This window comes from Chiroxiphia lanceolata, chromosome 1, assembly GCF_009829145.1.
Source record: "Chiroxiphia lanceolata isolate bChiLan1 chromosome 1, bChiLan1.pri, whole genome shotgun sequence".
Lineage (NCBI taxonomy): Eukaryota > Metazoa > Chordata > Aves > Passeriformes > Pipridae > Chiroxiphia > Chiroxiphia lanceolata.
The window spans coordinates 109,061,847-109,077,108 of NC_045637.1; the positions used below are offsets into that span (position 1 = coordinate 109,061,847).

Below are 15,262 nucleotides of genomic sequence, written 5' to 3' on the forward strand. Positions count from 1 at the left end.
TATTCCATGAAAAAACTTCAGAAGCCCAAATCTTTCAAATAATCTGTCCTTATGCAGAAGCAATTGAACAGGAAGACAACAGTTAGATATTCTGTTCCTTAACAGAACTAGCCAATAAATCAAAGTCCAAATTTATACTGCTCCTGTATCTAAAAACAGTCATAAGAATCATTTAACCTTACAGCATAAAACCCAGTTGATAATTTTTTTTCTGACCAACACCTAATAAAATTCATTCTTGCAGAATTGTGGAAAAGTTAAGCACCGTCTACCCTTCTTAAAAAGTTTCCTGTTACAAAGTTGCACAGTTTATGCATATGTTGTATTTCATTATTAAAAAAATTCCTCCGTATAGCACCCTCTTTGTGGTAACACTCAAAACATACTTTGCCTCGAGGGCAGTGCTATAATAAAAGTAAAATGAATTCAAGGCCATTTGCTGAGAAAAAGATGAGTTCAAGGTATTTTCACACTTTTTTGCTTGTAACTTTTTCAGGTCAAAGCTGTGTTTTGCTTTTTCCTCCTCTTTGCTATTGTTTTATTATTTGCTTTTATTGGTAGAGTATCCATCAAACAACTTCAAATAAATCTGAAATACTCTGGAAGCCAACTTAAGGCATTAAGGTTTCAGATGAAAAAGTAAATTTCAAAACTTATGCATTATTAGGAGGATCCAATTCTAAATCATTTACCACTCATTTGAAGAGCTTATATAAAACCAGGATGAATTCACTTATCATTGAACTATTATATAATGCAAGAATATTTTCTGGAATCACACAGTAATAGTGCTTTTGCAATGCAAAGCCATTATCTATAAGTAAACACCATTCAAAAATAATTCGGCAACTAAGAAAGCAAGGTTATTAAACTATGCTTTCTGTCTCTCACTAAATAAAATTAGTATTCTTTTCAAGAGTAACCCAATAGATTGTGTGTCCCACTGGTAAGCTATCAGTGTGCTGCTTCTTTAGTTCTTAAATAGAAGACAAAATCTTCAAAATTGAAAAGAGAAATTGAAAAAGAAAACTGGGAGCATTAAGAGTGTTCACACACCCACCTACCTTCATATACCACTTATGCCCTGAAGAACAATCACAGAACTCAACCCTCACCTGAGAAAGGTCATCCTCCTATTACAGCACGTGATCATTCACACACGTCCTAAGCAATTCAGACAACAGCTCAGGAAATCTGCACTTCATACACCAGCCCTCAAAGCATAGAATTTTAGTATTCACTCACACACTGTTGTTTGTTCATACACGAGCTACTATCCTGCCCACCATTCAGTCTAACGCACAGTTGACCACAGGAAATTTGTGATAATCTGTAAAGCTGCCTAAGTTTCAAGTAATAGTGGTTTTGTTTCTGCTTTAAAGCACTTCTTCACTCTCTTCATCACGTCAGTAGAAATTTATTGCATATACTTTCCTCAAACACAAATCAACAATCTGACTCACGGCAAGAAAGGCAGAGAATGAAATTGTGGCCTGATCTGCACACTTTTTCAAAGCAGCAATAAAGGTACTTTTCTTTCACTATAAAAAGCATAATACCACCATTGCTTATAAGCAGGCTCCACATCAATAAATCTCTCCTTTTAAGAACAGTCAGGCACAAGAAGTATATGTAGAAGGACTTAGGTTAACAGCTATAAGCTAGCTGAGGCCTAATCCATTCAATAGAACTGGTAATGTAGAAGTAAGAGTCATTTTCCAAACTAGTGTCTTCTTTTTCATCCCGTCCTTCAGGTGTGTCAGTCGCACCACAGAGCTTGGTGTCATCCTGCAAACTTGCTGAGAGTGCGCTCAATCCCACTGTCTACATCATTCATGGAGATACTGAAGAGCACTAGTCCCTCAGGGACACCACTGTTCACCAGCCTCCACCTGGACATAGAGTCATTGACCACAACTCTCTGGCTGCATCCATCCAGCCAATTCCTTTTCCACCAAATAGTCCATCCATCAAATCCATGTCCCTCCAATCTGGAGATAAGGATGCCACATGGGCCGATGTCAAAGGCCTTACAGAAGTCTAGGTAGATGACATCAGTCGGTCTTCCCTTTAACCCTTGCAGTCACTCCATCATAGAAGGCCACTAGATTTGCCCTTAGTGAAGCCATGCTGGCTGTCTTTGGTCACCTCCAGTGTGCTTTAACATTGCTTCCATGAGGATCTGCTCTATGATCTTCACAAGCGTAGAGGAGAGCCTCACTGGTCCGTAGTTCCACGGATGTTCCTTCCTTCCCTGTCTAAAAACAGGAGACATGTTTCCCTTTTTCCAGTCGCCAGGGACTTTGCCTGACTGCTACGACTTCTCAAATACAATGGAGAGTGGTTTTGACAAAATTGGCCTGTTGCCTCAGGACCCTGGGATACCTGTCATCAGAATCCACAGACTGTGGCTATTCAGTTTCATCAAGTGGTCTCAAACCTACTCTTTACTTAAGTGGGAGGGACTTTGCTCCTCCAACTCCCACTAGAGGTTCAGGGACTTGAGAGATCTAGGAAACCTGTCAGTGAAGACTGAGACAAAGAACTCATTGAGTACCTCAGTCTTCTCCAAATTTGTTACCAGTTCTCCCTTGTCATTTACTGGGGGCTAGGCTCTCCTTTGCCTTTCTTTTCTCACCGATGTACTTCCAGAATCACTTTCTGTAATTCTTTATATCCCTTGCCAAGTCCTGTTCCATCAGTGCTTTGAGTTTCTTGATCCCATCCCTACACATCTGAACCATATGCCTGTACTCTCCCCAGGTCACCTGTCCTTGTTCCCACTGGCTGTGCATTTCTTTCTTACTCCTCAGTTTGAGGAGCAGATCCTTGCTCATCCATGCTAGTATCTGACCAGCCTTGCTTGATTGGGATGGAGAGCCCTACGCTCTAAGAAAAGTGTCCTTCAACAGCTGCCAGCTCTGGTCAGCTTCTTTGTCCCTAAGGACAGTTTCCCTGAGGGATCTCATTCATCAACTCCTTAAACATCTGGAAGTTCGCTCTTCCAAAATTCAGGGTCCTGACTTTGGGCCTCGCCAGGCCCACACACCTTGAGATCACAACCGGGGCATGGTTGCTACAGTCCAACCTTAACCAGGCTGCCTCCAAACTTAACCTCTCTAATGAGCTCATCATCTTAAATAATGAGCTTGAGTCAAATACTAAGTCATTGGTATTTGACTCATAAAGACCCAGAACAACATACTACAGCTGTGAAACCAGAAAATACTTTCCAAGATACTCTAAACTATCAGCAGACATCACTTCATATAATGAAAGCTGAATTGTTAGCACAGCAACCTCTGGCGGTATAATTGCATGATGCCATAATAGTATAACCTGACCTCATAAAAATTATGTGATAAATGGGTTTATATAAAGTAAAATCTTTATAGAGTTGAGTCCTCACCATAGGTAAGGCTACAATATAAATCAGAAAAATATATGGTTTTTTACCTTCATTTTCTTAAAAAAAAAAAATTAAAAGAGCTTAAGGTAGAGCACACTCAAGTTCTTTGAATTTTATATCTGAAGTAAAACATAAAGTTTATGATCTGTTCATTACTTAAGGGCTGTGATATGTTGTGGCTAGCTTAAGAGTTCACTTGGTTAAAAAACAGTGTTCAGCACTACTGACTCATAATTTTATCATGAATCATCGTTTCTAAAACAACTCATGCTAGAATTGGAGTTTTGGATGACAAACTCAACTTATAGCTCTAAGATCATGAGGAAGATTCAGAAATATGGAAAGGAGACATGCATTCTAAACAACAAAGGCAATGTCTTAAAAGTTAAGTTCTACTTTTGAAAGTCTGGGCTAACAACACACTTTTTTTAAAATATAAAATGAATAGTTGATCTTCCTATGTCCCTTCTTGATAGTTTTTTGTTTACATTTTAGCATTAGTGTTCAGAGATGGCAAGGAACAAACATAAATCTAAAGCAGCAAAGAATTGTGAAGTTCTGCATTATAATCCTTTCCTTTGTCACAGATTTTAAAGTTGTAAGTCACAACTAGCCCTGCCTACACTATGCTTGACTTTTATTTCATCTTTGTAGGTGTTTTACATTTACTATTTTTAAACATTTCCATTAGCTTTGTTTAGGATTCCAGCTAAACTTACAAGGGGTTTCATTGTTATTTCTCATATCCCTGGCCTTTTGTGCTGAAAGTAAGGATCAAGCTCATTTCTCCTTTTTGCTAAAGTTCAACAACCAACAGAATACATTTTGTTTCCATCAATAAAACACTTTTAGCTACAGAGGTTTGCAGAAAGTGCTTTTAAGTCTAGCAGTAAATACACCTGTAGAATCAGTTCAAGGATAAATGCAGCTTTAGAGATGCTGCCTACTAACCAATAACTGTAACGAGAGGACCATCTAGTGGTGACAACCACAACTCACACTCTGCTACTTTTAAGAAAAATGCACACTGTTAATCTATGCAAGCCACTGGTCAACTTTTCAGTCTTTGGCTTTTTTATTCCATAGCTTTAATAGCTTTAATTTAGGTTTTGACCTTCTATTATGAGAATAAATAAATGAGTTTGTTGATTTTCTTCATCTGTTCCTGTTACGAGAACAGCTGTGTCAATTCTTCCACATGTGAAAATTGTTCATAGATCAAATCATTAATCTGAAGACATTAGCAAGAATGAAATTTAGCAAGTAGGCTACAAAATAGCTTTCTTTACTTTACAATTCTCTCCACAGAGAAATCTGTAAGAGCTTTTTTCTTAATACAAGAGACTAAAAATCAACAGTTGAAAAGTGACAGTTGTACTTTGTATGTTTTACATCTCTATCACATTTCAGGCAAAGAGATGTCCAGTTTAACCCTTTAAGAGCTGGAAATTTGGTTTCCTAAAGTTCAGGGTCCTGACTTAACTCTTCACCTGACCCATACACCTCAGGACTCCAAACTCAATCCTTTTTTCCTTTTGTCAGTGTTAACTCATATGGCTGGGCAGAATGAGCTTCTTTACCACTGAAGACATAGGATTAAAAGCTCAGTAAAAAAGACCAAAAGCATAACCTTCATCAAGAGAAATCTGAGCAGGACTGAGCAACTTCATAGATCAAGTGCTCTGTGTCAACTCCTGCAGCTTTGCTCCTGTCTTTGCTTCCTCAGACAAAATATCATGTTCCTGGGGGACCAACACACACCCTCCCCCCCAACACTCCCCCAAGTGTGCTTTCCCTGTACTTATGCTTTCTTCTTGCTCAACTGCCATTCTCCTGTGTCTGCTTCAGCAGCTTTGTAAATATGACCTGTGAAGTGCCTTTTTCACCTTCACGTTGTTTCAAGGATGCTTGAGTATAGCAATGAGACATATACTAGTCACAGCAGTAACAGCAGGCAATAAATCCAAATATTCTCCCTAACATTTTGTTAGTCTGCTTCCAGAGGGGGCGTAGAAGTTAGACTGTGAGCAAAGCAAGCTCACTGCTGCACGCTTACAGCACCGCCACCATCATGAATTAACCATCGCTGAAGGTGAGAGAGGCTGTTAGCAGATGCCTGAAAAGAATTCCAGGGAAGCTAGCAGAAGGTTGATAGTAAAAAAAAATACTAATTTATTTACAGACTCTCAGTGGCACCCCAGAACATCTGCCAAACATAGATACACATAGATAGCATGGCAGACCAAACCCGGACAGGCATTTGTTTACTAAAATTAACTACACTTGATAGACCTCCATTCTGGTTCACTCAGGATGGTCTTGCAAGATGGAAATAAAACCACAATACTGTCACTCTTAAACCTCAAGGAGAGAACACAATATTAAAGATGATATTAAAAAAAAAGCTGAAATAGTTTCACTGCACAAGATTAAAAGCACATCCTTGACAGGAAATCTAATCAAACAGTCCAGGAAAGCCACATAAAAAAGAGTATTCAGTGCAGGAAATCTACAAAATAAGAAGAATATTCTTTCATTTCTCAAAAAGAACTTTTGCCAGTGTCCATTTTGCCAATTTCTCTGATGTTTCAATACATGCCTTAATAGCCTTCTATCAAGTAACTGAACATTCACTATAATTTTCCTAGATTTATGTCTTCAACAGAAAGCATCTTGATTTTACAATATGAACATGTATTATTCATTACATCATATAAATTTCTGCCTTCCTTGATTACTTATGACTTGAGATCATTCTTTTTCTAACAGCAATAAACATACTTTTGTGAACTCAAACATGGGGAAGAGAAAAGGAAAAGGAAAGCTGCATGACATGCTAACACAGAAGTGCTACTAGAAAACTAAGAAAAGTTTGTAGAACTTACCAGAGTTCCCTCTGCTGTTCTTGCTGCTTTGTCAGGATTGGCCCTCATTTTGACCATCCCACGTGTTGAAAAGTGTTTGGCTGGCTGAGTAGGTTCTAAGGTATACAGTACCTTCTGTCTCCCTAGCTTGCAAATACACCTTCTTCGTTACATTACAGCTCATGAGACAGGTCTGAGGTGGTGGTCAGACCTCTATTTGGACCTCCATGGTAAACAAACATGCATGTCAAAAATCCAGAGAGTTTATTCTGCAGAACTGCAGGGTATTTGTTTTATTTTTCCTGAAACATTCCAGACACTCACAATGATCCCTTACACATTTGTTACTGCAATTCCACTATGCCAGAAAGCACATTATTCCCTCTTCTCAAATCTAGGAACCTTCAAAATGTCTTTCTGCTGCTAACAGGAATATGCCCATGCCCTATACACTCACTCCTCAAGACACTCATATCATTAATACCTTCTCACCTACATGAGTTGATCATTTTCCCCAAGGTGGTTGTAAGAAATTAGTAAGTGAAAATCTCTTCAATCAGTACAAATTTTGGTCAGCTGAATTGAAGCCCAGGGACAAGTGTGAGCTTAGGGTAAAGCATTGTAACATTATTACGAGAAGGTTATTACAGCCATAAAACTGAGGGACTGTCTGCACATATCTGCCATATTGACCCAGAAGACTTTCTGCCTTGGAAAGTGACTACCACTCTGCCAACAATTTAGGGACACTACTTTTGTAGATGACTGCCACACCCCAGTTGGGCAAACTTCACTTCTGAACAGAAAGAGATGTTGTGCAAAGGAAATCTAAATGCTTCCACATTGGAACACAAAAACATCCACAAGTTCAAAAAAGACTGATATCTATTAAACTCATTGAAATCTACAAACACACCATAAATATTATTGTCCACTGTTACATTTTTCCAATAGAAGTTTAAGTATTTTTTTAGAAATCTGCATAACATATCTTTCAAGGCACTGGATATTTTAGGTTCAGCAAATGAAGATGTTAACTTTTTAACTTGTCCAGGATAAGCAAGCGCAGAAAAGCAAAACAGAATTGAAGCATAGAAGAAAACAATTATTTTTAGATGTTAAAGTATTTCACAAGGGAAGAGCCAGGGATTTTGTCATGTTTTTTAAAATCAATATTAGCCTTGAAAATTCATCTCCAGTTCAAAATGTGAGAAAACAACTATTCTGCATTTAATATTCTTTGCCTCATTTTAACTTCAATTATTTTCAATATCCTTCAGATAAAAGGTACCACCATTCATAGAAAGAGGTTTTCCTCTAGACAGCAGCATCATGTCGCCTTTCAAACTTTAAGTTTGTAGTTAAACAACTAATGATAATGAATATACAACAAGGACCTTACCTTTTACACCACCAAATGGACCATAAGTCATATTACAAGCAGTTCTCTGAAGATTGTGCTCATACATCAGCTTAATTTGATACTGGTTCCCATGTTCCACATTTCCCAGAGTTCCTACAAAAAATGAAGGGTATATTTTTATTACTTTGATCCACACATTGTGGAAGAAGTAAAGAAGTACCAGTGTAAACAATCTGAAAAAACTGTAACTTAATCCTAGTGACCTTGAGATGTGGAGGCTCACACCGTTGTGATCAACGATGCAAAGATAAAAGACAAATAAATGCTAATGAAAATAATTTTGTGATATACATCACATTCTCCGAAAAGGTCTTCATGAATTTTAACTTCCTGACCCCTTCAGGGAAGTAACACAAATTCAAAAAGTCTTTGTAAGGAAACTAAAGTTAAAACTCACCTTTTAAGAATCAAAAGTCTTCACCCCGTGAATAAAGTAATACTTAAAGACTAATATTAGCAAGCAGGAAAAAAAAAACAAACCTTTGTCAATAGTCACATCAGCTGGGAAAAAGGTGTTTTGAGTGAGTGATACATAAGCTAAATCCCACCACAGCTTTACTATACAAAGATTATCTCAACACTGTCTTTAACAACATGTTATGAAAAATTTGTAGTTTATACTAACCTTTTAAGTAATTTCTCCAACTAAAATCAAATATAGCTTTTAAACAATTACCCCTAAATCAGGCCCATGTTAGGAAAAGACTGGAATAGACATGAGGGGGAAAAGCCCTATCCCCTGGCTAGATAATCAGCAACACTTGATGAAAAACAAGTTAGAAAGTTGTCAGTCTGTGTATTCTGCCTCTAATAAAACATCCAGGCCATATTTCAGTCAGCCCTGAAGTATGCTTTCATTTGTTAAGGAGAAGCAGTATAGTTATTTTATTATGAATAACAGATATGGTGCCATGTATAAAGCAAGTAAAGATTCCACTTTATGAAAATGTAATTTGCCATGGAAGCATAAAGAAATAATGATAGTTATTTCTCAAAGGAGCTTGTTTGACAAGTGTCCATTCAGATGTCAGAAATTACCACTAAAGCATGCATATTTACAGATTAGTATGAAAAGTCTATTAAGGATTGCAAAATTTTACTTTTATTATTACTTAACTGCTCAAGCCATGCAGACCAAACAGCAAATTATACCTAGAAAAGAATTCTAGACTCATTGTTGTATGCCTTGAATGCAAATTTTAAAAAAAAATTGTTTTAATAAAAATTGTACTGGTAGGCTACAATCCTAAGACATAAGCACTGTTACAGAGAAGGGAAAGTATGAAAACTGCAGTAGATCTTGAAGTGTCACCTCTCAACAAAGACCATTTTTACAGGTGTCTCCAGACAGGCAAACAGAATTTGAAAATAGAGCATGTGTTTATAACATATTTGCCTAAAAGGCTGTGAATAGGAAGCAAGCTGCTCCTATAAGAAAACCATGCTCTTGTAATGACAGAGGAGCCACAGATGTCCCTGCACAGAGAAAATGAACAATGCCATGTTACCTATTGAATTTTGAAGATGAGTGTACAATTAATAGATCTCTTAAATCTGTGCTTTGCTCTAAGCATATAGAAGACAGAAATCAATGTACAGAATAGGTATTTTGTGACTTGCCTCTTCACACAGAGAGAACACATCATATAGAATTTCCAGCCAAAGGCAGTAGAGAAAAGAGGATATAAGAAAACACATAGTAGTTTCACCTTCTTACCAGTATTAACCTTCTGTCTTCTAATGGGCTACCTTACCAATGTTCTGGCTTTTTAAGAAATTACCTGGAGTTTTGATTTCAGAAATAGTTGTAATTATTTATTTTTAAAGAGCTAAGTAAGTTGGCATTATACAACCACTTGTTCATTAGCATGTTCAACAGCAACATCCAGTCCTAAAACTGTAATGAGAACTAGTTGTTTACAGTCACTACCAACCACAGACTATCACAGACATCACAGCATGCTAGCCACTGAGCAGATCAGCAAACCTCTGTTAACCTCTGGGAAATATCTAGACCTAATTACTGATGTTTCCTCTTCATACATGAGTTTGAATGAGAGAATATGACTGCAGACATTCAGGGATGGTGAGCAAACACTGCATATACCAAGTTTACCATTAACCTAATCCAAACTTTAGAATACACTTAAAATCACTGGAAAGCTTGGATCTGTAAACTAACCTGAAACAGCATATACACAGAGTTTTCGGCAATGCAACACAGCCAGATGAAGTCCTTCGGTACCACTGTAAAGAACGGTAAAAAACCACTATTTTTAGATCAATTCCAAGTAAAATTTATACAGGATAAAATTCAAATAACATATTGAAATTGCTTTCATGTGTGTACCAAATGCAAAGGTTTGGGTGTTAGATGCTGATCTAACCTAAATTCATCCTGAAGTATTTGGAGTTAATTTCAAAATCCAAATGAATTCTTTAGGGACATATTTTCAGATTTAAATATCAAGAGCAACCCAGTTTAGCTTGAAATTCATTTCAAACAAGGTGCTGTTATTCCTTCATGGAAGGATGATATGAGGATCACCGCTCCAAACAAGTCTTATTCAGTAACCACAGACACTACTTTTTTTAAAATTCACTTTTGTACTAGCTGCACAGAATATCTGAACACTCACATATTTCTTTCCTGAACCCAAGCAGTATTTCCAGCAGAGAAAGTACCTGCGCTGTAACTCTAGAAAATGTTTTAGTTCATTTCACAGAGTAGGGCATTGGAATTCCCACACAGGGTCACTCCATGAGTACTTGAATAAAAGAACAATTTCCAATGGATGGAGGCCTTCCAGCTTGTGCCCTTTGGTCTCAGAGCACGAGTGTTTCCCGTGTTTAGTACAGGTTTTTCTCTCATTAATAAAATAAAGTTCATGATGCAGTATTAGAAGTCAATTTCAAAATTAAAATGCATCCTTTAAGAACTAAATTCTAAAATAATGTTCTTCTAAGTAGATTCCCTTGCAGCCAAATAAATATAAGGTCTTATCCTTAGAGCCATAGTATCTTTCCTCTACCTGGCCATCTACTTCCACTAAATTCTTTGGAATTAAAGATTTTCTGTCCTCTGTCCTCTATCAAAACGAAAACAGCTGGCCCATATTACATCTTAGATCATAACAAGTTAGTCAAGTTTTCTTAATACCTTAAAAGATAACTTTCAATATAAAGTTTTTCCTGTTCTACATGCTCCTAAAAAATTGTACAAGTATCTGGCAGATTATCCTCCATATATACCTTAAGTAAAAATTCTCTCATATCAAGGTGATGTAAGAAGCAGATCCAATGCATACGACAGGACACATAGATGTGATTAACAGTTGTCCATCTGAAAACTGGAAACTTGCCCTCCAAAATAAAGGAAGAAAATCAAATCTAAAACTTAAAAAAACCAAAATAGCCAGCCATTTACTTACGAAACAAATTTTCCCACTTCCACCTGCAATATTGGTTCTCGCAACTGCACTTCCAAGAGTAAGTCTTCGGGCTGTACTTCATCTCCAGGTTTCACAGGATGTGGATTAAAGATTCGGAGGTATCCCATATAACTGCCCACAATAACTTTATCTAAAAAACAAACAAACAAAAAAAAAAAACAACACAAAGGATACTACGCAATACAGTAGCACATGTGGAATTCAATTTGTTGCAGAAGTGTTTCAAATAATACCCTAAAAAGATAGTATATTGACACGATTCAATTAATGTTGATTATGCTCTGTCTTTTAGGTTAAGATAAGCAATTATCTCTTTTGCAGATTCATGAAAATTTGTCAGCAAAGGATTCAATATCACAATTATCATGGTGGTGGCACTGACCACTGTTACTATTCCATTATTTTAGATTGATGTCCACAATTCTTAAACATTCTCATTCATTTTAAAGAGTACTTCAAACTTTCAGTTTATACATCTTAGATTTGTGCACACACATATCACACCAGCAGAATTGTGGACTTTTAAAACTGGGATCGACGGTATTTATCCAAATGCAAACTAAAGCCTCATAAATACTGCACAAAGTCAACAAAGCTAGGCCTTGAGATTACCTGCTCTTGAGACAGATCCATTATCTCAAAGATGAAGGAAGTGGTTAAATTAGAGGGTTTTTGGAATTGGTATTTTAAGCAAGTGGTCATTTGGTTGTTAGCCGAATAACAAAAAACTATTAATGAAAAAAACCCCAGAGATGTCTCTCATGATAACAATCAACAACTCAAGTTGGTTGTCAATACTTACTTCCTCTAGATATAGGTCATCATACCAATGCAGATCTAAATCAAAACCAGTAAAACTTGTACACAAGTCAGGAGAGCCCTACAAGTACCCCTAAACCATGTTGACCAGAATCTAAAGTCTTTGCATAGTTCCACAGGATTCCACATTAAAAGCTCAGAACAGTTGGTTGCTTCCTTTCTTCTTCAGCCACAAAAAAACCTTGCCCGCTCCAAGTCTTTCATTCAGAAAATACTGACTGCCCTCCCCACTCATCTTTTCCTGAACTCAGTAACAAGGATTCCATCAGCGGCAAACTAAATCCATTCTATGTATTAATTTATTAATACTTAAGTGAGGACATTTTCACCTGCTTTAGATATTAAGCAAATGATTAACTTTTGTTCCTGAATGCTGGAAGAAAAAGAGCCTAGTCTAATCAACAAAGAGAAAATGTAATGTTGAGGAAGTTAATAAACCAGCAGACTCTTATTCCCCATTATTTTTTTTCCTTCTAGGAAAAGACTATTTTGAACTCCAGCAGAATTTTGAGGGTTTTGACAATGACACCAAGCCAGTGGACAATAGATGGTGTACATCTGTCTTAGGGGGGAAAAAGGATCTTAGCTCAGGAGTTAGAGGTCTTGTTTAGAGAGCTTTAAACTGCATTTGAAGGAGGAAAGCGAGAAAGCCAGGATCACTAGAGATAAGCCTGGTGGTGTCATGCCAATGTTTAAGGGACGGTGTGCTAGTGAGATCCTTGCATCTGCCATCTCAAAGGAGGCAGGGGATAGAGATCTACATGGCAGCTCAAAGGCTCAAGGCTCAAGGGTTATCAACGTGCTAGAAACCACAGAAATGCTTGAGAAAAGTCACAAGAGAATTAAGACTTCACAAAAAAAGGCGGCAGGATTAATAACACAATTCTACACCAGTGCACACAGTATGAACAACAAACAGGACGAGCTGGAAGCTGCTATGTAGTTAGAAAATAATGACATAGTTGCCAAGACAGAAACATCATGGTAACTCTGGGATGACCCATACAACTGCAGGGCTGCAGTGGATAGCTATAAATGCTTCAGAAGGGATAGGTAAGGAAAGAGAGGTGGTAGAGTAGCCTTGTATGGTAGGGAGTGTTTTGATTGTCTAGAGCTCAATGATCGTGATGATAGGGGTGTTTACGGGTAAGAATCAGGGAAAAGGCCAGCAAGGCCTTTCATGTTATAAACCACCCAACAAGGATGAGGAGACAGATGAAATATTCTATAAGCAGCTGGGATAAATCTCACAATCACTGGCCTTTGTTGTCTGTGGGACTTCGACTTAACAGATGTCTGCTGGAAATAGAGCAGAGGGAAGCGTCTAGGAGATTCCTGCAGTGTGTGGAAGATATCTGCCTGAAACAGCTGGTGAGAGAGCAAACTAGGGAAGGTGCCCCACCAGACTTGTTTGTGAACAGAGAAGGATTTGTAGGTGCTGTGATGGTTGGAGGCCATCTTGGGCACAGCAATTATAAAATTGTATTTTCAATTCTCAGAGAAGGAAGGAGGGGGTTCAGCAGAACTGCTACCTTGGACTCCCAGAGGGCAGACTGGTTGAGAGAGTCCCTTGGAAGGCAGCCGTGAAGGGCAAAGGAGTCCAGGAAGGCTGGACATTCTTCATGAAGGGAATCTTAAAATGTACAGGAGTAGGCTGTCCCTGTGTGCCAAAAGATGAGCTTACAGGGAAGAACACCAGCCTGGCTGAACAGAGACCTTTGGCTGGAACTCAGGGAAAAAAGCAGAGATGATGACATTCAGAAGAAGGGGTAGCCCACTCAGGAGGGCTACAAGAATGTCCTGAGGTTATGCAGGACAAAAATCAAAAAGGCCAAAGCCCAGCTAGAACTTAATCTGGCTACTGTCATAAAAGAATAAAAATGTTTCTATAAATACAATAGCAACAAAAGGAGGGCCAAGGAGAATCTCCATCCTTTATTGTATACAGGGAGGAACACAGTGACAAAGGGTTAATGCACTTAGTGCCCTTTGCTTCAGTCTTTAATAGAAGAACAGTTGTTCTCTGGTTATGCAGCACCCTGAGCTGGAAGAGAGGAACAGGGAGCAGAATGAGGCCCCCATAATCCAAGGGGAAATGGTCAGCATTCTGCTATGCTACTTAGACACACCAAGGTCTATGGAGCCAGATGGGATCCACCTAGCTAGTGGAAGTGCTCACCAAGTCACCCTCTATCATTTATCAGCAGTCCTGGCTAACTGCAGAGGTCACAGCTGTCTGTAAATAAGCAAATGTGACAGCCATCTACAAGAAAGGTCAGAAGGAGGATCCAGGGAACTACCAGCCTGTCAGCCCTACCTCAGTAACGGGAAAGGTCGTGGAGCAGATCATCTTGAGTGCCATTACACAGCCATTACACATAAAGGACAACCAGGGGATCAGGCCCAGCCAACAATGGGTTATGAGAGGCAGGTTCTGTTTGACCTGTCTGATCTCTTACTATGGCAAGGCAACCAGCTTAGTGGATGAGGGACAGACTGTGGATGTTGTTTAGCTAGACTTTAGTAAAGCCTTTCACACCTTTTCCTACAGCATTCTCCTGGAGAAACTGTGGCTTGGACTCGTGCACTGTTCACTGGGTAAAAAAGTCGCTGAATGGCTGAGCCCAGAGGTTGGTGGTGAATGGAGTTAAATCCAGATGGTGGCCGATCACAAGTGCTGTTCCCCAGGGCTCAGTACTGGGGCCAGTCCTGTTTAATATCTTTATCGATGATCTGGACAAGCAGACCAAGTGCACTCCCAGTAAGCTGGCAGATGACACGAAGCTAGGTGGGAGTGTTGATCTGCTGGAGGGTAGGAAGGCACTACAGCAGGATCTGGACAGGCTGAATCAATGGGTCAAGGCCAGTTGTGGGAGGTTCAACATGTCAAAGTGTTGGATCCTGCACTTGGGTCACAACAACCCCATGCAGTGCTACAGGCTGGGGACAGAGTGGTTGGAAAACATCCCAGTGGAAAAGGTCCTGGAGATGTTGGTCAACAGCCGGCTGAACATGAGCCAACGCTGTGGCCATGAGGCCAGGTGGCCAATGAGGCCAGTGGCATCCTGGCTCGTATCAGAAATGGTATGGTGAGCAGGACCAGGCCAGTGATTGTGCCTCCATACTCACTACTGGTGAGGCTGCATCTTGAATACTGTATTCAGCTCACCATAAGAAAGACACTGAGGTGATGGAGCATGACCAGAGAACGGCAACAAAGCTGGTGAAGGGTCTGGAGGTACAACTTAGATTGGATACTAGGAAAAATTTCTTCACCAAAAGCATTGGAAGAAAC

The 15,262-nt window shown here is 38.9% G+C and overlaps 1 protein-coding gene across 3 annotated transcripts in view; it reads right to left on the reverse strand.

The window, feature by feature from the left end:
* BBS9 (Bardet-Biedl syndrome 9) overlaps positions 1 to 15,262 on the reverse strand; it is a 285,582-nt gene that overhangs the window by 268,063 nt on the left and 2,257 nt on the right. For all 3 annotated transcript variants that reach the window (XM_032707850.1, XM_032707763.1, XM_032707681.1), the window contains exons 3-5: positions 11,128 to 11,278; positions 9,879 to 9,943; positions 7,676 to 7,789 (exon numbers count right to left, since the gene is read on the reverse strand). In XM_032707850.1, the coding sequence (XP_032563741.1) occupies positions 7,676 to 7,789; positions 9,879 to 9,943; positions 11,128 to 11,278 (330 nt within the window). The remainder of the gene's footprint in view (positions 1 to 7,675; positions 7,790 to 9,878; positions 9,944 to 11,127; positions 11,279 to 15,262) is intronic.